General features: G+C 27.2%; 2 protein-coding genes across 2 annotated transcripts in view; one reads left to right on the forward strand and one right to left on the reverse strand.

The window, feature by feature from the left end:
• LOC135961666 (uncharacterized protein DDB_G0271670) overlaps window positions 1-26,185 on the reverse strand; it is an 87,972-nt gene that overhangs the window by 5,351 nt on the left and 56,436 nt on the right. The window contains exon 2 of the mRNA XM_065513204.1: window positions 59-1,035. Within this exon, the coding sequence (XP_065369276.1) occupies window positions 59-1,035 (977 nt within the window). The remainder of the gene's footprint in view (window positions 1-58; window positions 1,036-26,185) is intronic.
• LOC135959688 (inactive pancreatic lipase-related protein 1-like) lies at window positions 12,183-18,545 on the forward strand. The gene is made up of 6 exons (XM_065510696.1): window positions 12,183-12,247; window positions 12,450-12,513; window positions 17,581-17,735; window positions 17,789-18,043; window positions 18,105-18,323; window positions 18,388-18,545. Exons 1-6 carry the CDS (start codon window positions 12,196-12,198, stop codon window positions 18,543-18,545), a joined length of 903 nt encoding a protein of 300 aa, XP_065366768.1. The 5' UTR covers window positions 12,183-12,195.

Below are 26,185 nucleotides of genomic sequence, written 5' to 3' on the forward strand. Positions count from 1 at the left end.
TGGATAAATTTAATTTTTATTTAATAAGAGTTGGTTATAAGTTATTTGCAAAACTTACCGAAATCTGGGATTGCTTATATGCACCGGTGAGGGATGTGGCACTTTGGCAGGACTACGAAACTCTTTGATGGGCGGCAAACGATTTTGCAAGTCCACTATTCTACCCTTAGTATGTCTTCTACCCGGATATGTGTGGGTGGAAGAGGGTGCAAATGGTGTGCTGATATAATTACTGCCCGCACTGCTGCACGAGCCACTGGAAGAGGAATTACTCAGCGATTTTAAAGGTTTGCGTGGTATGGCGCCCGAACAACCCGTTGGACAGCCACTGTGATGAGAATGAGCATGTCCCACTTCCTTGGGCGACAACGAGCCCTGTGATGTCCCAGAACCCGAAGTCGAGGTGGGTGAGTGTGGTGATATGCTGGGTGTGGGTGGAGCCAAATGATTGTTCAAAATCATGGAGCTCTGATTATACGTACACTGTGTGGGTGATATTGGCGAGGCAGGTGAACACAAATCGCTTGAAATGGAAGACGTTTTCGAGAAGACCGATGCCGCCGACGAAGAACCCGTCGAGCTCATCGAATACAAACTGTCCGACTGGGAGACCCGACCATTGGGACTGCGCGGAAAGCGTGAGCTGGCATGCATATGAAATGCATGATGACCACTGTGAGCATCATTCATGGAATACGAACTGGCCGAGGCTGTTACACCACCCGCCGTTACTCCCACCGAGGCCCAACTTTTGCCACCCATCGAATAACTGCTGGCCGATTCCTGTATGCGCCATGTACCCGAACTAGAGGTGAGACGATTAACACGTGCCCTACATATCACACAACGCAACGGCAGCAGTCTTTGTGCCACCGCACTTTGTATGGTCTTGACAAAGCAGCGTCTACACACCACCCGATGGCCACAGGGTGAAGTTTGCATAGTGGCTCGTGCATTAATACAGATGACACATTCATCTTCTTGGGAAGTGGGTGGATCGGGTTCACTTTCTTCTAGTTTGCTTAAGAGTTTATCCTGTAATGAAAGGAAACATTGGTGATTTTAAGTATAAAAGTAGATATTTATTGGAAAAGCCTTAAAGTATGCTAAAGATTTTGCTAAATTATTTGTTTTCTTTTAACAACTGATTCTCTTAAGTTGAGAATAATATTAATATTGAGAGCATTTGTTAATGTGTGTGTGTGTGCAGATTAAATGGTTTTTATATAAAGTTGCCATATAATTTACAAATTTTAAGCACTTAAAACCGACTTTTATTAGTAAATCCTTATATTATTATTAAACCCATATTCATAATCAATTTTTAAATTTATAAAACAATATTTCCATACAAAATTAGTTTTAAATGGTCTTCCGAACTTTGACAATTGCTACCGGCCATATTGTTGAAGCTACATCTGTCTAATTTACTGTCATTTATTAATTTTGTATTGCCAAAATGATAAAATTGTTTTATCAAAATGAGTGCTCTGGACTGACCCTAATTTTCTTAAAAAATAATTGGGTCCATTTCTGTATAAATGGGTACGTAAACAAACAAAATTCTCAAATTGTCAATGCATCGTGAAAAAGTCACTGTTTGGTGTGGATTTTAGGCTGGATAGAGATTTTTATGAAATTGGTGATATTTTTAAATTGACGATTTTTTATTTAGAGATTTTTCTTATTTCTGATAATGGTTTATGTTAAATTTTGTGATATATAGATTTTTATGGAACTGAAAAATTAGGACTTTTTTATATTATCGAGTTTTTTTTGTAATATTAGTGAGTTTATGTTAAATTTTGTGAAATATATTGTTATGTTTTAACCTTTTCAAAACGTTGGTTTATTTCCTTTAAATAAACCGAATACTTTTGATTGCAAATAAAAGCCGTTTAGTAGTTTGAAAATGGTAACAACTCTTTATTTATTCAAATGTACAACAACATAATTAAATAGTCACTCAATGTTTTTTATACACGTTTGTAAATTCGCAGAAATACAGACACAATTTATAATGTACACGAATTTACTTGAAAAACACAACACACTTTAAGGCACTCAGTTGATGTTTATTCGAAAAGCGTCTCTGATAAACTCACTCACGATTGCAACCTCTGCCACTATTTATAACACTGCCATCTGCACTCCAGATTGTTCTTTAACTGTCAAAATTCGAATATTCTAGATCTTACTAATACATACGCCATCTGTGGTGTACTTTCTACAATGTTCTTTAACTGAATATTCGAATTCGAATACAGCGTTGTCAACTTACGATCAAATCAACTGAAAGCTTTTATTTAATAATGCCCACAGATATGTTACAGTTTGCTATTACAGCAATGTTATTTGAAATTATTAAGCTACTTTTAAATCAGCCTTTAAAATCGTTATACTTGAATTCAAGTACAATTTCGTAACAATATGAAACTGAAAAATTAGCAGGCAATTTTTTTCTAAAATTAGCAATTTTTTCTATTTATGATTTTTGTTTTATTATCGTGTTTATGCGATATAGAAATATTTTTAAATTGACGATTTTTTATTTACCTATTTGTTGTTATATTTAAATTGGTGTTTTTTTTTCGTTTTTGGATATTAGAGATTTTTATGAAACTGTTTTATCAAAATGGGTGCTGTTCTACTGTATTTAGGTTTTTTTGGGCTATTGGCGATTTTGTGAAAATGTTGTATTTTTAAATTGGCGATTTTTAAAATAATAATGCTTTTTTGAGTTATTAACTATTTTTTTGAGACATTAGAATGGTGCTTATTTTCAAATACGCGACATTTCTGATTTAGAATTTTTTTTTTAAATTTGGTAATTATTTTAAAATTAAATTTGCGATTTTTTGTTTAATCTCAATTTTGTGTTATTTAAAAATTTTGTTTTATTAGAGAGTTTTTAATAATTTTTTTTTATGAAATTCGTGATTTTTGTAATATTAGCGCTTTTTGTGTTATTTATGATATTTTTATCCTGGAAGCTTATCCTGAAGCCCCCAGTGATTTTTATTTTAATATTTTTTATTGTTGTATTTCCCTAATATGTTTCTAAGCATTCTAAATCATTTTTATTACAAAATTATAGTTTTTAAACATTTTATATGCAAAAAATCGAAGGCACTTTTTTGAAAAAAAAATTTTGGATTCAAAAATCTTTTCAAATTGCTATCAATCGAACACGCATAGCGATAATTCAATGAAATAAATTGTAAACATCTATAAATATATTACAAAAATAGACTCAAAAACAATTTTTTAAAAATATTCATAAATGTCGAAGTTATGTGCAAAAATTTAAAATGTATCCATATGGATACAATGTAGCGAAAGGGTTACGAAGTTTTTATTAAATTTTGTGATATTATGGATTTGTTATGAAATTGGTTTTTATTTTTAATATTAGCGATTTTTTTTTAATTTGGCGATTTTTTTAATATTAGCGATTTTTGTAATTTTTAAATTTTTTTTGTGATATGTAGTTTTTGTTAAATTTTGTGAAAAATATGATTATTTTATTAAGTTTGTTTCATCTATTTTTTTTTATAAATTAGCGATTTTTGCGATTTAGTGATTTTTTGGGTTATTGGCAGAATTTTTGTAAAAATAACAAGATTTTTTAAATTTGGAATTCTTTTTTAATTAGTGATTTTTTTTTAAATTGGCGATTTTAAAAACATGAGCTTTTTTCGTTGTTGATAATAATTTTGTAAACTTAGCTATTTTTTTTTAGTTTTTTCTAAATTATCGAATTTTGTGATTTAGCGCTTTTTGGGATTATTGGCTAATTTTGTATAAAAATATCCAATTTGTGTTAAATTTGCGATGTATTTTTATAAAACTGTTAATTTTATTTTTAAATTGACGATTTTTCAAAATGGCGTTGTTTTCGTTGTTGATAATATTTTTGTAAAATGAGCGATTTTTTTGTAAAATTTTGTGAAATTAACCATTCTGTGATTTTTTCTAATTTTTTTATAAATTTTTTTTATATATTAGAGATTTTTGTAATTTATTGCTTTTTAGGTTATTGGCGATAATTTTGTAAAAATAACAAATTTTGGTTAATTTTTCAAACTGACAGCTTTTATTAGTTATTGATTTTTTTAAAAAGAATTAATTAAAAAAATCATCTTTTTCACAAAATTTAACAAAAATCGCTAATATTATTTAAATTAGTAATTTTATTTTAAATTGGCGATTTTTTTTGTTAAAAACATTTTTGTAAATTTATCGAATTTTTGTAAAATTAATAATTTTATTTTGTAATATTGCGTTTTGTGATTTTTTCTAATTTAGCGAGTTAGTGCTTTTTTGGATTATTGGCAATAATTTTATAAAAATAATTTCTCAAACTGGCGTTTTTTATGAGTTAGCGATTTTTTGAAATTTGTAATTTGAATTGTCGATTTTAGTGATATTTTTTGATTTTTAGCAAAATGAGCGCTTTTTTTATGAATTAACGATTTTTGTGATTTAGTGCTTTTTGGGTTATTGGCAATAACTGGAAATTTTTTTAAAAAATAGAGAGTTTTTGTTAGTTTAAGATTTTTTTATAAAACTGTTAATTTTTTTTTAAATTGGCGTTTTTTTGTATTTTTGTAAAATTAGCGAATTTTTATTTTGTAATATTGCGCTTTGTGATTTTTTATAAATAAGCGATTTTTATGGTTTAATGCTTTTTTGGGTTATTGGCTATAATTTTATAAAAATAACATGTTTTGGTTAATTTTTCACATTTGAATTGCGATTTTAGTGATAATTTTAGATTTTAGCAAAGAGAACTTTTTTCAGTGTTTGTGATTTTTCAAAAATTAGCTATTTTTTATAAATTAGCGATTTTTGTGATTTAGTGCTTTTTTGGGTAATTGGCTAAATTTTTATAAAAATAGAAAGTTTGTGTTTAATTTGAATTTTTTAATAAAATTGTTAATTATTTTAAATTGGCGATTTTTCAAACTGGCGTTTATTTTGTAAATTTATCGAATTTTTGTAAGATTTCGTGAAGTAAATATTTTTTGTAATATTGTGTTTTAGCGCTTTTGTTTGGCGATTTTTTATGAAGTTGACTTAAAATAATCAATGTTCTTTTAAATTTGGCGATTTCTTTTGTTAAATTAATTAAAAATGTTATGAACTAATATCTTATGGTTGATTAGGCTGTGCCGAATCTTATATACCCTTCACCAAATTATACTTCAAAATTTTAAATATTTTTATGTAAACAAAATTTAATTTTTTTCCATTTGTTTTTTTTAATTTTTTGGAAAAAAAATTTTTTCGATTATTTTTTTTTTTTTTTTTAATTAAAAAATTTTTTTTTTGGTTTTTTAAATTCTTTTTTATTTTTGAAAAAAAAAATTCGGGTTAAAATTTTTTTTCCGATTTTGACCCATTGTAGGTCCAACTTACTATGGTCTTATATACGTCGTTGCAAATGTCTTTGAAATATCTATCATTAGATATCCATATTGTCTATATTAATGTCTTAGTAATCCAGATATAGGTCAAAAATCGAGGTTGTCTTGGTTTTTTCCTCATATCTCAGCCATTTGTGGACCGATTTTGTGGATTTTAAATAACAAAATTCTCGAGAGCATGTCTGACAGAATTGTTAAAGTTTTGGATCCCGAAGATATCTGGGGTCTTCAGAAAATTGATTTCAACAGAGAGACAGACGGACATAGCTTAATCGACTCCGTTATCTATAAGGATCCAGAATATATATACTTTATAGGGTCGGAAATGAAAAATGTAGAAATTACAAACGGAATGACAAACTTATATATACCCTTCTCACGAAGGTGAAGGGTATAAAAATAGGTCTTTGTCATCTGGGGACTTTAAAAATTAGATTTTATTATAAAATTTTTGGTTTGAAAAACACATCCTCACATCCACTTAGTTACAAATTTTACTGGTTGTCCTTTTGTAAAATTCTCAAAAATAATAAAGATTCTACTCTCATCTTCATATTCTCAGACATGTTGAGACATGTTTCTTAAGTACTTAGTCGAACTAATAATATATTTCTTCATCCAACAGCTGTTTTTTATTGTTTACGGTACATTAGACAGTAAATTGCATGTATTCTGTGAATTAAAAACCTTGACATTGAATTGTTTCACTACATTTTTGTTTAGAAATAAATCTACATACTTTTCAATGATTTTATTTTTTTCAAAGAATTTTTAATTATAAAAGCAGAACAACAACTAGAAGTCAAGAAACTTTTAAAAAACAAGTGGCCAAAGGTAGTAAAAAGTAAGCAAGTGTTGTTTAGAGTGCGTGTGTGGTGTTTGTTTGTTTTTTTTTTTGCATTTTGATTTTCATCAGACTTAGTCAGGGGTGTTGTAGGCGGTTCACCTTGACCAAGTTTGTGGGGCAAAAACGGTCTATATGATTTTGCATTTTTTATTTATGTTTTTTTTTTTTATAAAAAAATTAATTGTTTTATTAAACATATTGAATGTTTTTTTCTTAATTAAAACAGTTATTCAACCATAACATTGTGATGACGTATTGAATATGCTAATTTTCAAAACATAACCGTTATACTGGTTCTTATTTTAATTTAATTTTCAACAAAAAATGTAACAAAAATGTTTTTGGATTCCTTAGCCAATTTTAATAAATTAACAAATTCATAATTAGCTTCCGGCACAAAAAGTTTAAAATTTTCATTAGGTTTATATGATGATTATTATCATTATTACCAGGTAATTAAAAGTTGTATGAATATCAAATAGCAACAAAAATTGTAGCAGCAACAACAACCAACATTAAACAAACCATAAAAGACAATTAAAAGTAACTGGTAATTATGAAAATTAATATCTGTCTTTTAGCTAAAAAAATTTATTTGGCAGCAAAGTAAAGTAAATATGTTGTTGAGAAGTTGAAGGTAAAGTTTTTGGGAAAAAAGGGAAATTAAATAGTAATTCACTTAAATAACAGGCTGATAAAGCTTTATTTTCTTTTAAATCTACATTTTATATTTGCGACCCCATATATTCTGGATCGTAGTCGATATAGCCATGTCCGTCTGTATGTTGAAATCTACTTTCCGTAGCCCCCAAATAATTTACATACATGATTCATATATAAATATATCCGATATAGGCTCGGTTCGGCTGCTATCTAAAATCGAGAAAATCGGCCCACAAATGGCTGAGATATAAGGAAAAATCCAAGACAACCTCGATTTTTACCTATTTTTGTTCTATATCTGAATTACTAAGTCATTAATATAGACAATATGGATATCTAATGATAGATATTTCAAAGACTATTGCAACGATGTATAGAAGGCTATAGTAAGTTGGACCTACAATGGGTCAAAATCGGGAAAAATATTTTTTAATCCGAATTTTTTTTTCATCTAAAAATATTTTTTGGTTTAAATTATTTTTCAAAAAAAAAATTTTTTTTTAAAATTAAAAAAATAATTTAAAAAAAAAAATTAGAAAAAAATTTAAAACAATTAAAGAAAAAAAAATTTTTTTAAATAAATTTGGTGAAGGGTATATAAGATTCGGCTTTCTTACTTGTTTCCACTAATAAATATTTTTTTTTAAATTTAAAAAAAATGTTAAAAAAAGTTTTTTTAATTTTTTTACCTAAAACTTTTTGAAATTTTTATTTTAAAGTATATAAGATATGACACAGCCGAATATAGCTCTCTTACTTGTTTTTATACCCTCCACCACCATAAGTGGTGAATGAGGGTATATATAAGTTTGTCATTCCGTGTGTAACATTGAGAAATATTCATATGAGACCAAACAAAGTATATATATTATTGATCCTTATGAAATTCTAAGTCGATTGAGCCATGTCCGTCTGTCTGTCCGTCTGTGTAAAACACGCTCACGTCCAAAATACGCAAACAAACTTAGTAGAGTTGCAAGAAAAATGTTTATTATTGTCCTAAGCAGTTTGGTATTGAAAATCAGTGAAGTCGGTACAGTGGAACCAAAGTTATGAATGAAAATGTGGGACAACCTCAAAAAAAAATTGATAATTTTCACATATTTTTGGACATTTTTTGTAAATATATTGCAGCTAATATCATAAAATTTTGCACTCGTTACTTTTATGATAAAAGGAGTAACTATGGTGAAAATTATAAGAATCGGTCCATGATTTCTCCTAGCCCCCATACAAATTTTTTGCCGAAATATGGTTCTATGGTCTATAAATGCCTACAGAATAGGAATATCCACATAAAATTCAGCAAAAATAAGTTCCGTGGTAAAAGAAATTATATTACAAAATTTTTCGTGGATCGGCCCATATTTGACCATAGCCCCCATATAAAGTACACTTCCGAAAATCACTTAAATAAGCATAAATGTCTTATAAATATCGCTATCAAGTTGAAATTCGACATGAATAATCCCCATATATACCAAAATCGCTGTACCTAATTCTATGAAGATCGGCCGATAATTGGTTATAGCTCCCATATAAGGACCACTTCCGAAAAACACAATAACCTACATAAATATCTAAAAAATATCAATATCAAAACAAAATTTCACACACATCCATAGTTTATATTTAGAAATCATACTACTGGATTTTGTGAATATCGGTCCATATTTGACCATAGCTCCCATATAAGGTCCACTTCCAAAAATCAGTTAAGTACTCATAAAACTCTTATAAATACATTTATCATGCTAAAATTCATACAAAAATTATACTCATGTATATAGATACCACTGTACCAAATTTTATGCAGATTGGCCGATAAATGGTCATAGCTCCCCTATAAGGCCCATTTCCGAAAAAAGATATTAACCTTAAAAAATATTAAAAACATATCGATATCAAAATGAAATTACGCACAGATCAGTAATTTGTATACAGTAATCATACTTCTGGATTTTGTGAATATCGGTCCATATTTAACCATAGCTCCCATATAAGGTCCACTCCCTAAAATCACTAATATCCTCATAAATTTCTTACAAATATAGTTATCACGTTGAAATTCAAAACAAATTTATTCAATATATACAAAAATCGATGTACCAAATTTTATGATGATAGGCTCATAATTGGTCATAGCCTCCATATAAGAACCACTTCAGGAAAACATATTAACCTGCATAAATATCCATAAAAATCTATACTGAACCAACATTTTACATCGATCAGTAATTTGTATCCAAGAATCGTACTACAAGATTTTTTAAATATTGGTCCATAATTCGGCATAGCTCCCATATAAGGTCCACTCTTGAAATTCTACAAAAATGGCCCTTAAATACTTAGGACCATAATAGGTCATAGCATCCATATATTAAACCAAAATAGTACACAGATCAGTAATTTGTATTCAAAAATCATAATACTGAATTTTGTGAATATTGGTCCATAATTGGCCACAGCTCTCATATAAATACATAAAAATCACGTAAAAATATTTTACGATAATCGAATCATAATATGTCATAGCTCCCGCATAAGTCCCACAACCAGATATTTTGAAATTTGTCTAAATATATTTGTATACCCTTTCATGAGGGTATACAAATGAGGTCCAGACTTAAACTCGACAACACTTCCCCTTTGCGCATGTGAAATTTTATTAAAATCGGACTAAGGGTTTAGAAGTTACAGATTTATTTCCCTCTTTTTTTTCTCATACCACTGTGCGCCACTTTAACACTCAGATATTGTAGTTCGTTTAACCCAGTTCCAACAAACTGTTTACGGTTACCTATGTAAGAAAATAATAATTTACACGAAGATTTAGAAAAATTAAATTTAGACGACAATTTCTCAATTAAAAGACAATAATTAACTGTGTCAAACGTTGTAGTACAATTTTTTGTACATTTGAAACAAAATATCTTCTGCGTAAACTAGTCTTTCTAACAATTGTTATATTATTTCAGCTTTTATACTATCATATTTAGGTGGAGGGTATTTAAGATTCGGCACGGCCGAATATAGTACTCTTACTTGTTTTTTTTTAAATTTATGAAGTTTATTACCGCTTTTTTGTGTTATTAACGAATTTTTGGTAATATTTATGAGTTCTTGTTGAATTGGCGATTTTTTTAGCCATTGAATATTTTTTTTTTAAAAAACTTAAAATTATTTGTATTATTTACCATTTTTATGTGATTAAAGCGAGTTTTTGTTAAATTAGCGATTTTCCTAAATTAGCGATTTTTCTAAATTTGAGATTTAGCGATTTTTAGCTTTTGTGAAATTTTATCTTTTTTTATGAAATTGGCGATTTTTTCTATGATTTGGGATTATTTGTGATTCCGTTATTATTGTGATATATAACGAGATTTTGTTAAATTTTATTTCTATAATTGACGATTTTAGCGCTTTTTTAGCGCTTTTTTATGGCATTATTTAAGAATTTTAGTGAAATTTTAGTTTTTTTTTACAAAATTGGCGATTTTTTTTCTAATATAAGTGATTAGTGCTATTTTTTGTGATATATAACGAGATTTTCTTAAGATTTGTGAAATTTATGATTTTTTCTTTAAATTAGCGATTTTTGTGATTAAGCGCCATTTTGCGTTTTATACATTTTAATGGAGAAATATGCCATTTTTTTACAAAGTCGACTTGTGAATAATTACTGAGGGTAAATAACAGAGTTTTTGTTAAATTGGCGATTTTTTTGCAATTGAATATTTTTAAAAAATTATAGGGTTTTTTAAAAAAACTTGCAATTTTTTGTATTATTTATCATTTTTTTGTGTTTATAGTGAGTTTTTGTTAAATTTTTTTTTATTATTTCTTTCTTTTGAATAGATAATTTTCGTAATTGAAACACAAAAAATAACAAAAATGTGTTTTCAATTACGAAAATAGATAATATAATTTTTGTATTTGAAATTCAACCAATAACGAAAATTGTATATTCAATTGTCAAAATAATCAAATTCAAAACTCAAAATTCAATAGAAAATATCAAGAAATTTTGTTTTTGGGCAAATGAATACTTGATTTAATTATGAAATAATTGAAACCAGTTCAATATGTGACAAATATTTGAATTGAAACGGTTTAAGAAATAGTTTTTTCTGTGTACGATTTGGAATTATTTGTGATTCCGTTATTTTTGTGATATATAATGAGATTTTGTTAATTTTTTTTATAATTTGCGATTTTTCTAAATTTGGGATTTAGTGATTGTTTTAAATTAGCTATTTTTGTGATTTAAGAATTATAGCGAAATTTAAGTTTTTTTTTTACAAAATTGATTTTTTTTAACGATTAGTGCTATATTGTGAAATTTTTTTAGATTTAGCGATTTTTTATGAATTTTTTAAATTAGCGATTTTTGTGATTTAGTGCTTTTTTGCATTACTTAAAGATTTTTAAAGATTTTTAAGAGCTTTTGTGAAATTTTAATTTTTTTTTTATAAAATTGCCGATTTTTTTATTATTATAACGAGATTTTTTTTAAAATTTTGTAAAATTAGTGTTTTTTTAAAATTGATTTTTATTTTGCCCAAAAAACCATATTTACACCCAAATTTTATATTTTTCTTTAAGCTTAATGTCACACAGCACAAACTCAAAACCACCCTTTCTGGCCTTGTTCACATTTATACAAAAAAAGACATAATAAACATAATGATAGTACTTTAATTTAAATTACAGTTTACTGCTTAATGTTATTAAAAAAAATATCACTTACATTTAATAATAGGTTGGTTTAATATATTCAACAAGTTTAAAAAATGTATATAGAAGTTTTTTTTTTTTGCATACAAGAAAATAATTCTGTTAATTTTATAATGTTCAAAACTTTTATTTATTTAAATTTTCAATATATTTGAAAAACAAATAAAATTGTTCATAAATACTTGTAATAAAAGTAACACTTGTAATTGTAAGATGTGCTAACAAATAAGACCTCAACATAGCCTCAAGTCTGTGGTTACAATAATTTGAAGAGCTGTTAGTTTTTTTTACACACAAGATTTTTTTATTTAGTTTTCTTGATTGTAGGTTATTTAAAATCAATAGTTTTTTTTTAACAAAATTGAATTGTGAATAATTGATGAGGGTAAATAACAGAGATAATGAAGAATACAAATATGATATATTTGTTTAACCATGATTTATTTTTATATTTTTGTAATATGTAATTTGAAATTTATAAAAATAATTTTTTATTTTAGTTACAATTTTTGTTCTAACATGATATCGCCGGTTTCCTGGATTCTATATGGATTGTATATTGTTTTACTTGGTAAGCATAAAGATATCACAGTTTCTTTGTTTGTCTTAATTCATTTGAAATTCTAATTCGATTTAGCTATATCTGTCTGTGTAAATCACGTTCTAATCCAAAATTTGAAATCAGCATCAATAAGATTCATTAAGCTGTTTGTTATTGAAAATCAGCCAAATTTATTTATTTGAAATGTATTTTTTTACACTGTTTTTCACAGCTGGCAATTGCATAAGTTGTGCTATAAACAAAAAAACTGATATCAAATTTATGTTATATACCAGGTGAGCTAAATAATAAGCTTTCAAAAATTGCGAAAAAATACTTTTTTTGGTACTTTTTTTTTAATATATTTTTAATTAATTTTTTCTATAAAGAAAACTGCATTAATTTGTAATAAAAATATTCATTCTTAAATTTAACAGCAAAAGTACTTTTAAAATTTGTTGGTACTTTTTTTGTGAACAAATGTCCCTTTTATATTTTGGTACTTTTTGGTGATTTGTGAATTTAAAATAATAAGTTTTGTGATAGAAAACATTTTTAACAAAAAAGTACTTTTTTTAATTCTTTGGTACTTTATTTTATAATTATTTAAACAAATTAGTACTTTTTTTTGTAGTTTCGTACTTTTTATGGCAAATACTTTATTCATAACATTTACGGTTTTATTGCAGATAAGATTATTATTGTTAAACATTTTTAATTTGGAACATTTTTAGAATTTAACGAAAAAAGTACTTTTGGTACTTTTTTGATACAGATTTTATGAATATATTTTTCTCTAAGAAACATGTTTCATATTTGAAAAATGAAATATAACATATTTGCTTGCAGAAAATCTAGTTTGAGTAGGTTTGGTACTTTTGTAAATTTTGATACTTTTTGCAAATTAGGATTTTTGTGTAAAAAAATAAATTTTTATTTAAAATTTTAATATTTAAAAACATTTTAAAGAAATTTGTATAAAAGTACTTTTCGGAATTTTGGTACTTTTTGCAAATTATGATATTTGTGTACAAAAATAAATTTATAGTAAAAATTTTAAAATTTCAAAACATTGCTTTCAGAGAATCTAGTTTGAAAAAGTTTGGTACTTTTTGCAAATTATGATTTTTGTGTACAAAAATAAATTTTTATTCAAAATTTTAATATTTAAAAACATTTTAAAGAAATTTGTATAAAAGTACTTTTCAAAATTTTGGTACTTTTTGCAAATTATTTTTTTTGTGTACAAAAATAAATTTATAGTAAAAATTTTAAAATTTCAAAACATTGCTTTCAGAAAATCTAGTTTTAGAATGTTTGGTACTTTTGTAAATTTTGGTACTTTTTGCAAATTATGATTTTTGTGTACAAAAATAAATTTAAAGTAAAAATTTTAAAATTTCAAAACATTTTAGAGGTATTTGTATAAAAGTACTTTTTGAAATTTTGGTACTTTTTGTAAAAACTCTTAACCGTTTTTACAAAAGATACTAAAAATCAATATTGTGTATCAGAAAACCAATTGTATCAATTATTGGGTTTGAAAATTTTAATTTTAGTGATTGAAAACCATTTTAACAAAAAAAGTACTTTTTCAATTTATGGTACTATTTTTAATAATCATTTTAAATAATATATTTTGCTGTACAACCACCTAGTAAATTTAATAATTGTATATTAAACAGAAATCTATTTATTAATAAAAAAATATCTCTGGTACTTTTTGTAAAATTTACATTTACCATAAAATTTTAGCCTTTTAAAAAGTACTTTTTGGTTTTTCTGTGCAATTTGTATGTTAAATATTTATTTTTGAGCCTATTTGAAGTTTTCAGACTATTTGAAGTTTTGGTACTTTTTTGTAAATTAAGGTACATACATATTTGAAATGAAATTTGTGTTTTTTGTGCAGAAAAGCAAAGGTTTTTATTGGAAAAGTACGTTTTTAATATTTTGGTACTTTTTGATAAAATTTTAATTTGTGTGTCAAATCTGATTTTTAAATGGCATTATAAGAGAGTGTGTTGCTAAAAACTAGTTATTTTGAAAAAAAATGTCTGACCTTTTAATGAAAACCTACTTTTTTAATTTCTAATGATATTTATTTATTTTCAATGCAGAAAACTTTGAATATATTTTAGTTAATTATTTTGGTACTTTTTTCAAAAATTTATTTTTTTATGAATTTTAATTTGGGGACTATTTTTGGTACTTTTTGTAAATGAAGGTATTTGCAATTAAATTTATGTTTTTTGTGCAGAAAATTTATTTGCTTATGAAATTTTTGTATTTGAATACAGTTCAAAGCTTTTTATAGAAAAAGTACTTTTTTTTAATATTTTGGTACTTTTTGATAAAATCTAAATTTTAGTGTAAAATCTGCTTTTTTAATGGAATTTATGATTCTAGAAGAGTGTGTTGCTTAAAACAAGTTACTTTTAAACAAATTTCTGTCTATTTTATGTAAAAGAACTTTTTTTAATTTCTAATGATATTTATTTATTTTCAATGTAGAAAACTTTATTTTTGTTAAAAATTTATATTTCAACGAATTTTAGTTAAATTTTAAGAAAAAGTACTTTTTATTTGTTGGTTGGTTTTGGATTATTTCGTGATATTTGATGTTATTTTTTTGAAACATTCATTATTTTATGATATTTATTTTGGGGACTATTTGAAATTTTGGTACTTTTTGTAAATGAAGGTATGTATTTGCAATGAAATTTATGTTTTTTGAGAAGAAAATTTGTTTGCTTATGAAAGTTTTGTATTTGCAAAGCTTTTTTTTGTAGAAAAAGTACTTTTTAATTTTTTGGTACTTTTTGGTAAAATTAAAATTCGAGAATTTAATTTTTTGAATTATTTTTGATATTTGATGTTATTGAAATTGAAACATTTATTTTCTTACGAATTTTATTTTACAAAAAAAAAAAAATGTTTTTGTACTTTTTCAAATCTTTTTAAAAAAGTACCTTTTTTAATTTTGGTACTTTTTTTCTAAAACTCTTCCAATTTATGAATTTTCCAGAAATAATAAAAAAATTAAAATTAATTTTAGTTTTCTGTTTAATTTAGGAACATTTTTCACATAGATTGTGAAAAGTAACTTGAAATTTGTATTTTTTTTGTACACATAAATTTTAAATTGATATTTTCAAAACAACATTTTTTTTGCACTTTTTCAAATCAAGTTAAAAAAGTACCATTTTAATTTTGGTACTTTTTTTCAAAAACTGTTCCAATTTAATAAAATGGAACAAAAATAGTAATATATTGAAAGTTAATTTTAGTTCTCTATACAATTTAGGAAGATTTTTCTTAAATGTCCAAAATTTTTCCAGAAAAGTACTTTTTTCATTATTGGTAAATGGTGAAAGTTATTGAAATTGAAACATTTATTTTCATACGAATTTTATTTTATTTTGCAAAAAATATTATTTTCTGTAATTTTTAAGAAAAAAGTACTTTTTATTTTTTGGTACTTTTTGTTATATTTTTGATATTTGATGTTATTGAAATTGAAACATTTATTTTCTTACGAATTTTATTTTATTTTGCAAAAAAAAAAATTGTTTTTGTACTTTTTCAAATCTTTTTAAAAAAGTACTTTTTAATTTTGGTACTTTTTTTTCAAAAACTCTTCCAATTTATGAATTTTCCAGAAATAATAAAAAAATTAAAATTAATTTTAGTTTTTTGTTTAATTTAGGAACATTTTTCTTAAATGTCCAAAATTTTTCCAGAAAAGTACTTTCTTCATTATTTGGTAGATTGTGAAAAGTTACTTGAAATTTGTATATTATTTGTACAGATAAATTTTAAACAAATTCTGGTGATATTTTCAAAACTTATTTTTTTTGTACTTTTTCAAATCTAGTTAAAAAAGTACCATTTTAATTTTGGTACTTTTTTAAAAAAACTGTTCCAATTTAATAAATTGGAACAGAAATAGTAATATATTGAAAGTTAATTTTAGTTCTCTATACAATTTAGGAAGATTTTTCTTAAATGTCCAAAATTTTTCCAGAAAAGTACTTTTTTCATTATTGGTAGATGGTGAAAATTATTGAAATTGAAACATTTATTTTCATACGAATTTTATTTTATTTATTATTTTTTGTAATTTTTAAGAAAAAAGTACTTTTTATTTTTTGGTACTTTTTGTTATATTTTTCATATTTGATGTTATTGAAATTGAAACCCTTATTTTCTTACGAATTTTATTTTATTTTGCAAAAAAAAAAGATTGTTTTTGTACTTTTTAATTTTGGTACTTTTTTCAAAACTCTTCCAATTTATGAATTTTCCAGAAATAATAAAAAAATTAAAATTAATTTTAATTTTCTGTTTAATTTAGGAACATTTTTCTTAAATGTCCAAATTTAGCCAGAAAAGTACTTTCTTCACTATTTGGTAGATTGTGAAAAGTTACTTGAAATGTTTGTATTTAAATTTAAATTTTAAACAAATTCTTGTGATATTTTCAAAACATATTTTTTTGTACTTTTTCAAAGATACCTTTTTAATTTTGGTACTTTTTTCAAAAACTGTTCCAATTTATTAATTTTCCAGAAATAATAAAAAAAATTAAAATTAATTTTAGTTTTCTGTACAATTAAAAACAATTTTTCTTAAATGTCCAAATTTAGCCAGACCTATTTCATTATTGGTAGATAATTTACTTGAAATTTTTATTTATTTTACCAAATGCATTTTAAAAAAATTCTTGTGATATTTTCCAAAAATGGTACTTTTTTAGTTTTGGTACTATTTTGGGAAAACATTTTAATTTTGGTACTTTTTAGAAAATTGGATTCTTTCTGTAATTTGTTAGGGAACAAGTTTATTTTTATTTAAAATATTTATATTTGTGAGAACTTTTATAGCAAAAGTACTTTTAAATTTTGGTACTTTTTTTCGAAAACTTTTTTAATTTATTAAATTTTCATAAATATATTAAATATTGAAATTAAATTTTAGTTTTTTATAGGATTTTGGAAGATTTTCTTTAAGGGTCTATAATTTCCCTTTATCCTAGCATTGAGAGAAAAAGTACTATTTTATTAAAATGGTTTAAAAACATATTTTGAAAAAAAGGTACCTTTTAAGTAAAAGGTACCTTTTTTTTAAAAAAAAGGTGTATTTTTTTTATAAATTGCTTCTAGCAACGAAATTGTTGAAATTCAGAACAAGACTCTAAATTAAAATTGATTTTTTTCCTTGAAAACATATTTAACAGAAAAAGTACTTTTTTGGTACTTTTTGTAAAATAGTTTTATGTTTGCAAAAAGTAAAATTTACATAATTTTGTGGATAATTTTTCACATTTTTGTTTTGATTTATTTTGTATTCCCTTCTTTTAGCCAAAATCCCTCTGAATATGAATATTTATATGTGGGAGATAAAAATGGCTTGCAGCAAAGCAATTTTAATTTCACTAATCCTTTGGTTATCTATGTGCATGGCTTTAATGAGTTAGCGATAGCTGAAAAACAAAGTAGTCAGAAGATTAAAGATGGTAAGTCATCTAACCTCAATATTTCAAAATTTCAATGGTTTTCCTTTCAAAAGCATTTTTGCAAAGTGGCGATTACAATGTCCTGCTCATCGATTGGAGTAAATTGGCTGCTGCACCCTGGTATCTCAGTGCTGTTGGTAATTTGCCAACTATAGGGAAATATGTGGCAAGATTTATAAGATTTTTGATGCAACAGAGCTATGAAGTGGAAAAAATCCATTTAATTGGTTTTAGTTTGGGTGCCGAAATAGCTGGTAATATAGGCAGACAATTACAAAAATGGAACATCACTTTGCCCAGAATAACAGGTATTTATTGTCTAAAAACATAATTTTTATTTTAATATCTTGAATTTTAATTTTTCTATAGGCCTTGATCCCCCTTGGCCTTTATTCCATGAAGGCAGCCGCCATCGCTGCTTGAGCTACAAAGTCGCAGAATTTGTTGATGTTATACATACAGATGATTGCATCTTGGGCAATCCCAAGGCCATGGGTCATGCTGATTTTTATCCCAATGGCGGTCATGCCTTGCAGCCAGGCTGTGTTAGAAGGAAAAAGTTCCCGGGTGGTTTGTTAAAAATTATGAGTAAGCAGTTGTTTTTCATGAAATTTGTTTAAAATGAAAATTTGTTTAAATAAATTTCTAATAGGCTGCAGCCATCAACGTGCCTGGAAATATTTTATTGAATCTATACAACGCCTTTTTGCTTTTAAGGCCAGGCGTTGTAAGCCTTCCAAGTCATTTAGTACTTGTAGTTTTGATGACAATGGCGAAGCTTTTATGGGAATGACAGCTGATAAAAGGTGAATATGTAATTTAGAAACAGTTTATTTTTTAAATTCTGGTCTTTTCTATTTAATTTTTCCAAGTTTACGTGGTAAATTCTATTTGAAAACAAATAGAAAACCACCATATGGACGAAATATATATTTTGGAACAACCTAAGGAAAACATCAGCTAAATAAAAGGAAATGACATACAATGGAATGATTTTAGAATGACTAAGAGATGGAACCAAAAATAAGGAAGTTAAACTTACAGCACGACCTCAATAAATTGTTTAAGTTAATTTGAAATATAAAATTCAGTGAAATTTTTAAGGAACAGCTTAAATTTTCAAAAAAAACTGAGTTTATTTGTTTAAAACCTTAATATTTTTTTAAAGTTTCTATTAGCGAGGTTTTACTGTGACAGTTTCATAGCTTCTGCATTAATTTTTCAAATTTAGCTTAAACCAGAGCATTTATTATGCAAACACACCCCTTCAGGGCAATAAATTTAATATCAAATCAGTATTTTTATTTAATCTAAAATCTATTGCATTTATTTGTAATTTATTGCCACTATTATTAATTTATTATTGTTTTCCTATTGAATGTTTTTATACAATTTACATATCACACCCATCTTTTGTTTTGTCTCTCTTTTCTCTCTCTCTCAAGTACTATTTTTAAATTCATTAATATTCTTATCACTTTGATGTTTTATAGTCTTCCGATTTTATTGCTAAAAATAAACAAAATACAGAAAAATGTAAGCAAAAACAGAAATATAAAACAAAAGAAACTTTTCCTTTAAATCCAGACGCGTGCTTTTTGTAAAACATGTTTAATCTATTTATGCAAACAAAGTGTTGCCGGCAATGGGTGGTGAATATTTAATTAATTGGATTCAGATTTTTGTTGTCTGGGTTTGAAAAATCAATCGAAATCCAGCTTTAGTTCCGTGTGTGGCCTGTTTTGGAAAATGCTTAATATTGATTATAGATTTTAATCATGTAGCAGGGATTTATTAGTAACATTAAAATAAAAGAATAGGGGCGTAGGCTAATTAAATAATTGGCGTGGTGAACTATGGATAGTTACTGCACAGTGGCCATATATTTGTATAGAACAAAGGCCAGTTATTTGTCAGTAACTGTCTCTAATACTAGACACAAATATGGCAAGTAACTGTCCATATTTCAAAACAGAAAAATGGCCAGTAACTTTTGCTATTTCTAGACAGAAATATGGCCAGAAACTGTCTGTATTTCTAGACAGAAATATGGTCAATAACTGTCCTTTTTTCTAGACAGAAGTATGGCGAGTAACTGGCCTAATTTCTAGACAGAAATATAGCAAGTCATTGACCATATTTCTAGACAGAAATATAGAAAGTAACTGGCCTTATTTCTCGACAGAAATATGGCCAGTAACTGGCCTTATTTCTCGACAGAAATATGGCCAGAAACTGGTCTTGTTTCTCGACAGAAATATGGCCAGTAACTGGCCTTAATTCTCGACAGAAATATGGCCAGCAACTGGCTTTATTTCTCGACAGAAATATGGACAGTAACTGGCTTTATTTCTCGACAGAAATATGTCCAGTAACTGGCCTTATTTCTCGATAGTAACTGGCCTTATTTCTCGACAGAAATATGGCCAGTAACTGGCCTTATTTCTCGACAGAAATATGGCCAGTAACTGGCTTTATTTCTCGACAGAAATATGGCCAGTAACTGGCCTTATTTCTCCAGCAACTGGCCTTATTTCTAGACAGAAATATGGCCAGCAACTGGCCTTATTTCTAGACAGAAATATGGCCAGTAACTGGCCTTATTTCTAGACAGAAATATGGCCAGTAACTGGCCTTATTTCTAGACAGAAATATGGCCAGTAACTGGCCTTATATCTAGACAGAAATATGGCCAGTAACTGGCCTTATATCTAGACAGAAATATGGCCAGTAACTGGCCTTATATCTAGACAGAAATATGGCCAGTAACTGGCCTTATATCTAGACAGAAATATGGCCAGTAACTGGCCTTATATCTAGACAGAAATATGGCCAGTAACTGGCCTTATATCTAGACAGAAATATGGCCAGTAACTGGCCTTATATCTAGACAGAAATATGGCCTTATATCTAGACAGAAATATGGCCATTAACTGGCCTTATTTCTAGACAGAAATATGGCCATTAACCGGCCTTATTTCTAGACAGAAATATGGCCAGTAACTGGCCTTATATCTATACAGAAATGTGGCCAGTAACTGGCCTTATATCTAAACAGAAATAAGGCCAGTGACTGGCCTTATATCTAGACAGAAATATGGCCAGTAACTGGCCTTATATCTAGACAGAAATATAGCCTTATATCTAGACAGAAATATGGCCTTATATCTAGACAGAAATATGGCCATTAACTGGCCTTATTTCTAGACAGAAATATGGCCCGTAACTTGCCTTATTTCTAGACAGAAATATGGCCAGTAACTTGCCTTATTTCTAGACAGAAATATGGCCTATTTCTAGACAGAAATATGGCCAGTAACTGGCCTTACTTGTAGACAGAAATATGGTCAGTAACTGGCCTTATATCTAGACAGAAATATGGACAGTAATTTACCTTATATGTAAACAGAAATATGGGCAGTAACTGACCTTATTTCTAGTCAGAAATATGGCCAGTAATTAGCCTAATTTCTAGACAGAAATATGGCCAGTAACTGGCCTTATATCTAGACAGAAATATGGCCAGTAACTGGCCTTATATCTAGACAGAAATATGGCCAGTAACTGGCCTTATATCTAGACAGAAATATGGCCCGTAACTTGCCTTATTTCTAGACAGAAGTATGGTCAGTATCTTGCCTTATTTCTAGACAGAAATATGGCCAGTAACTGGCTTTTTTTCTAGGCAGAAATATGGCCATTAACTGAACTTTTTTCTAGACAGAAATATGGTCAGTACCTGGTCTTACTTCTAGAAAGAAATATGGCCAGTAACTGGCCTTATATCTAGACAGAAATATTGCCAGTAAATGGCCTTATATCTAGTCAGTAACTGGCCTTATTTTTAGACGGAAATATGGCCAGCAACTGGCCTTATTTCTAGACAGAAGTATGGCCAGCAACTGGCCTTATTTCTAGATAGAATTATGGCCAGCAACTGGCCTTATTTCTAGACAGAAGTATGGCCAGCAACTGGCGTTATTTCTAGACAGAAATATGGCCAGCAACTGGCTTTATTTCTAGACAGAAATATGGCCAGCAACTGGCTTTACATACAGCAACTGGCATACAGACTATTTACTATTTACTCGCTAAATACACAATATAATCTTGAAATAAAATATTGATTTTGAATAACATTCTACAAAGAACCAACTAAATAAAACAAATTAAACTTGTGGCTAAAACAATAAGTCAAAATATTGTAAATCACATATTTCAAGCTGAGTTAAGGTCTTATTTGTTAACACATTTTATTATAAATAAACATTTATAAGTTTTCCTATAATGTTTACACAAATATTTTAAATACTAAGTAAATTTTTATATTTGAAATACATAAATTTAAGTACTTAAAATTAGCATAAATTTATGTAATAAATAAATACTAAAACATTTAATAGCAATTTTAAACACAAATCTATAAATATTTAAGAATTTATAAGTAAATGATTTTGAAATGAAACCAGTTTGAAATGCAAGTTCAATAAAATAACTGAAGTTCAAGTGTAAATGGTTTTGTGGAAATAAGACCTCAATGAAACATCTCAAGTTATATGGAATTAATACTTAGCAGTGATATAGAGATTCATTTAAAGCTATTGTATTTATTTAATCTTATAATCATTACTGTTTTTTTAATGTTAACTGCTTTCATTAATTATAGTTTAAATAAAGTTCTATAGAAATGTCTGTTTTTGTCTCTTGGTTTATGAAATATTAAACCTATAATTAAATTGAAGAGTTTAGTTTAAAAATATTTTATTAGTAGTTTAAATTAAAGTACTATTATTAAGTTTATTGTTACGTTTTTAAGGTGAACAAGGTTATAAAAGGGTGGTTTTGAATTGTTGGTGTGTGTCACTGTGTCTAAAGAATATTTGATTTCTGTTAGGCTATATTTCTGTTTAGAAATAGTTACAATTATTGGCCATGTTTCTGTCTAGAAATAACGCCAGATTGTGTCCATATTTGTGTCTAGAAATAAGGCCGGTTTGTGGCCATATTTCTGTCCAAAAATAAGGCCGGTATGTGGCCATATTTCTGTCTAGAAATAAGGCCATATTTCTGTCTAGAAATTAGGCCAGTTTACGGGCCATATTTCTGTCTAGAAATAAGGCCAGTTTGTGTCCATATTTCTGTCTAGAAATAAGGCCAGTTTGTGTCCATATTTCTGTTTAGAAATAAGGCCAGTTTACGGGCCATATTTCTGTCTAGAAATAAGGCCAGTTTGTGTTCATATTTCTGTCCAGAAATAAGGCCAGCCGGTGTCCATATTTTTGTCTAGAATTAAAGCCAGTTTGTGTCCATATTTCTGTCTAGAAATAAGGCCAGTTGGTGGCCATATTTCTGTCTAGAAATAAGGCCAGTTTGTGGTCATATTTCTGTCTAGAAATAAGGTCAGTTTATGGCCATATTTCTGTCTAGATATAAGGCGAGTTTGTGGCAATATTTCTGTCTATAAATAATGCCGATTAGGAGCATTATTTCTGTCTAGAAATAAGGCTAGTTTGTGGACATATTTTTGTCTAGAAATAAGGCAATTTCGTGGCAATATTTCTACCTAGTAATTAGACCAGCTTCTGTCTAGAAATGAGGCCATTGTGTGTCTATATTTCTGTCTAAAAATAAGACCAGTTTATGGCCATATTTCTGTCTATAAATAAGACCGGTTAGTTGCCATATTTCTGTCTAGAAGAAAGGCCAGCTTGTGACCATATTTCTGTTTAGAAATAAGGCCAGTTTGTGTCCCTATTTCTGTCTAGAAATAAGACCAGTTTGTGGTCATATTTCTGTCTAGAATTAAGGTGAGTTTGTGGCAATATTTCTGTCTAGCAATAGGGCCGGTTAGAGGAAATATTTTTGTCTAGAAATAAGGTCAGTTGGTGGCCATATTTCTGTCTAGAAATAAGGCCAGCTTGTGGCCATATTTCTGTCTAGAAATAAGGCCGGTTTGTGGATATATTTCTGTCTAGAAATAAGACCAGTTGCTGGCCATACTGTATCCATATTTCTGTCTAGAAATAAGGCCAGTTTATGGCTATATTTCTGTCTAGAATTAAGGTGAGTTTGTGGCCATATTTTTGTCTAGAAATAAGGTCAGTTTGTGGTCATATTTTTGTCTCGAATTAAGGCGAGACCATGGCAATATTTCTGCCTAGAAATAAGGCAGGTTACGGGACATATTTCTGACTAGAAATAAGGCCAATTTGTGTCCATATTTCTGTCTAGAAATAAGGCCAGTTCGTGGCCATATTTCTGTCTAGAAATAAAACCGACTTATGGCCATATTTCTGTCTAGAAATAAGGCCAGTTGGTGGCCATATTTCTGTCTAGAAATAAGGCCAGTTTGTGTCCATTTTTCTGTCTAGAAATAATGCCAGTTTACGGGCCATATACCTGTCTTGAAATAAGTCCAGTTGGTGGCCATATTTCTGTCTAGAAATAAGGCCAGTTGGTGGCCATAGTTTTGTCTAGAAATAAGGCGAGTTTGTGGCAACATTTCTGTCTAGATATAAAGCCGGATTGTGGCCATATTTCTGTCTAGAAGCAAGTCCAGTTTGTGGCCATATTTCTGTCTAGAAATAAGGCCAGGTTGTGTCCATATTTCTGTCTAGAAATAAGGGTAGTTACGGGTGATGTTTCTGTCTAGAAATAGGGCGAGTTTTTGGCAATATTTCTGTCTATAAATAAGACCAGTTTGTGGCCATAGTTGTGTCTAGAAATAAGGCGAGTTTCTGGCAATATTTCGGTCTATAAATAAGACCAGTTTGTGGCCATTTTTCTGTGTAGAAATAAGGCCAGTTTGTGGCCATATTTGTGTCTAGAAAATAGCAGAACAAAGTTCAAGTTAAAGTCATTTAACTCTTTAAAACATATCAAAAAGCTATTGAACTCTCATTAATAATATTTATTTAAAGCTATTTTGAAGCGTAAACATAACTGAGGTCATTTAACAATTGTTTTATTTAGAGACAAAAATGCTAGTGCTTAAGTCAGTGAACCCAGGCTAAATATTAAACAAATAGTACAACATCTTCAAATAGACATAAATATTTAACAAATTTAATTTATACGGGTAAATAATGTAAGCTAACGCTCTTAACATTGATAAAATGTAGGCTACTTCCTTATGACATTTGGCAAGATCTTTATTTAATGATTTACATTTAACAACCTTTATATTACAATCTACATTAAAAAAGGAGTGCCTGTTGTAAAATATCATGAAACATGAGAGTCTAGATATGAAAAAAATTAAGTAAAATTCTCACGTTATAAATAATATGCTAGATATTTGTTTAAACAAAAGACTTCCTTTTAATAAGTTATAAAAATTTCTTTATTTTTTACAATAAAATTTCATATTTAACACAATTCAAAAGAGATCTTTTAATATAAAGACAAAATAAGTAATAAAATTATGTTATTAATTAAACAATTCAGTTTTTATTTAGGTTTTTTTAAGGTAAACGTTACGCATAATAAATTAATTGAGCTGCAAAGCTAGAAGAAAGAGATTGTTATTGTGGGAGAGGGAGCGCGAAGAGTAAAAAACAACAATAAATATAAACAAAGTTTGTCGTTTAAATCTTTTGTTTTTCTCTTGTTAAATGGAGGCGCTTCAGTAGTCTGTTGTGTTTTTTAATTATTGTGTTAAACATAATGTTTTGTTGCCAGTTTAAAAGTTAAAATATATATTTTTTAATGATTTATTAGTTTGAAATAATACTTAGATATGATTTTGGTAAATTGTTTTTTTTAGTATTTTATTGTTGTTTAAACAAAATACTGAATTCATTGAATTGTTCTTCTTTTTTAACAGATTGTTTCCTCTTATAAATTTCTTGGCTATGGGGCCAAGTTAAATATTGCTGTTCGTATAGTAGAATTTTTTTGTTTTTTCGTTGTTATTATTTGTTTATTTTATTTAGTTAACAACGTGGTTTTTTTTTTGTAATTTTTCTGTTTTGTTTTGTCATTTCGCAAGATTTTATAGCAATCAGTTGGATTTTAAACGCGTATTGTAGCGGTTGTTGATGAATTTTTGTAGATGATTAAGAATTTTGAATTTAGAAAAAAAAAAATAAAAATAAAATAGATAAATAAAGATTTTGAAATAAAAGATTACAAATAATTAACAGTATTAAAAAATAATTAAATTTTAAATAATTAATTAAAGAAAATTTACCAAAAAATAAAAAAAAATGAAAACAATAATACAAAATTTAACTGTTAAACAAATATATAAAAAATTATAAGAAAAATAAATAAAAAATTCCAATAAAAAGTTTTAAAATTTTTTTAAATTTGGAAAAATTTTTAAAATTATTTTTAGAAGTAAATCAGTATTAAAAGTAGGTACATTATAATAAAAACAGTTTTCAAAATGTTTTTTTTTGTTATCAGAAGTTTTAAATTAAAATTAAATTTTAAATTCCTAAAAATAT

Source organism: Calliphora vicina, chromosome 5, assembly GCF_958450345.1.
Source record: "Calliphora vicina chromosome 5, idCalVici1.1, whole genome shotgun sequence".
In the NCBI taxonomy this organism is placed as follows: Eukaryota; Metazoa; Arthropoda; class Insecta; order Diptera; family Calliphoridae; genus Calliphora; species Calliphora vicina.

Excerpts from the sequence above, each read along its gene's own strand:
- LOC135959688 (XM_065510696.1), top strand. The coding sequence starts at position 12,196 with ATGATATCGCCGGTTTCCTGGATTCTATATGGATTGTATATTGTTTTA. Across the intron at positions 17,736-17,788 it reads TAGTCAGAAGATTAAAGATG|CATTTTTGCAAAGTGGCGAT; the intron begins GTAAGTCATCTA and ends TCCTTTCAAAAG. Across the intron at positions 18,324-18,387 it reads TGGTTTGTTAAAAATTATGA|GCTGCAGCCATCAACGTGCC; the intron begins GTAAGCAGTTGT and ends AATTTCTAATAG.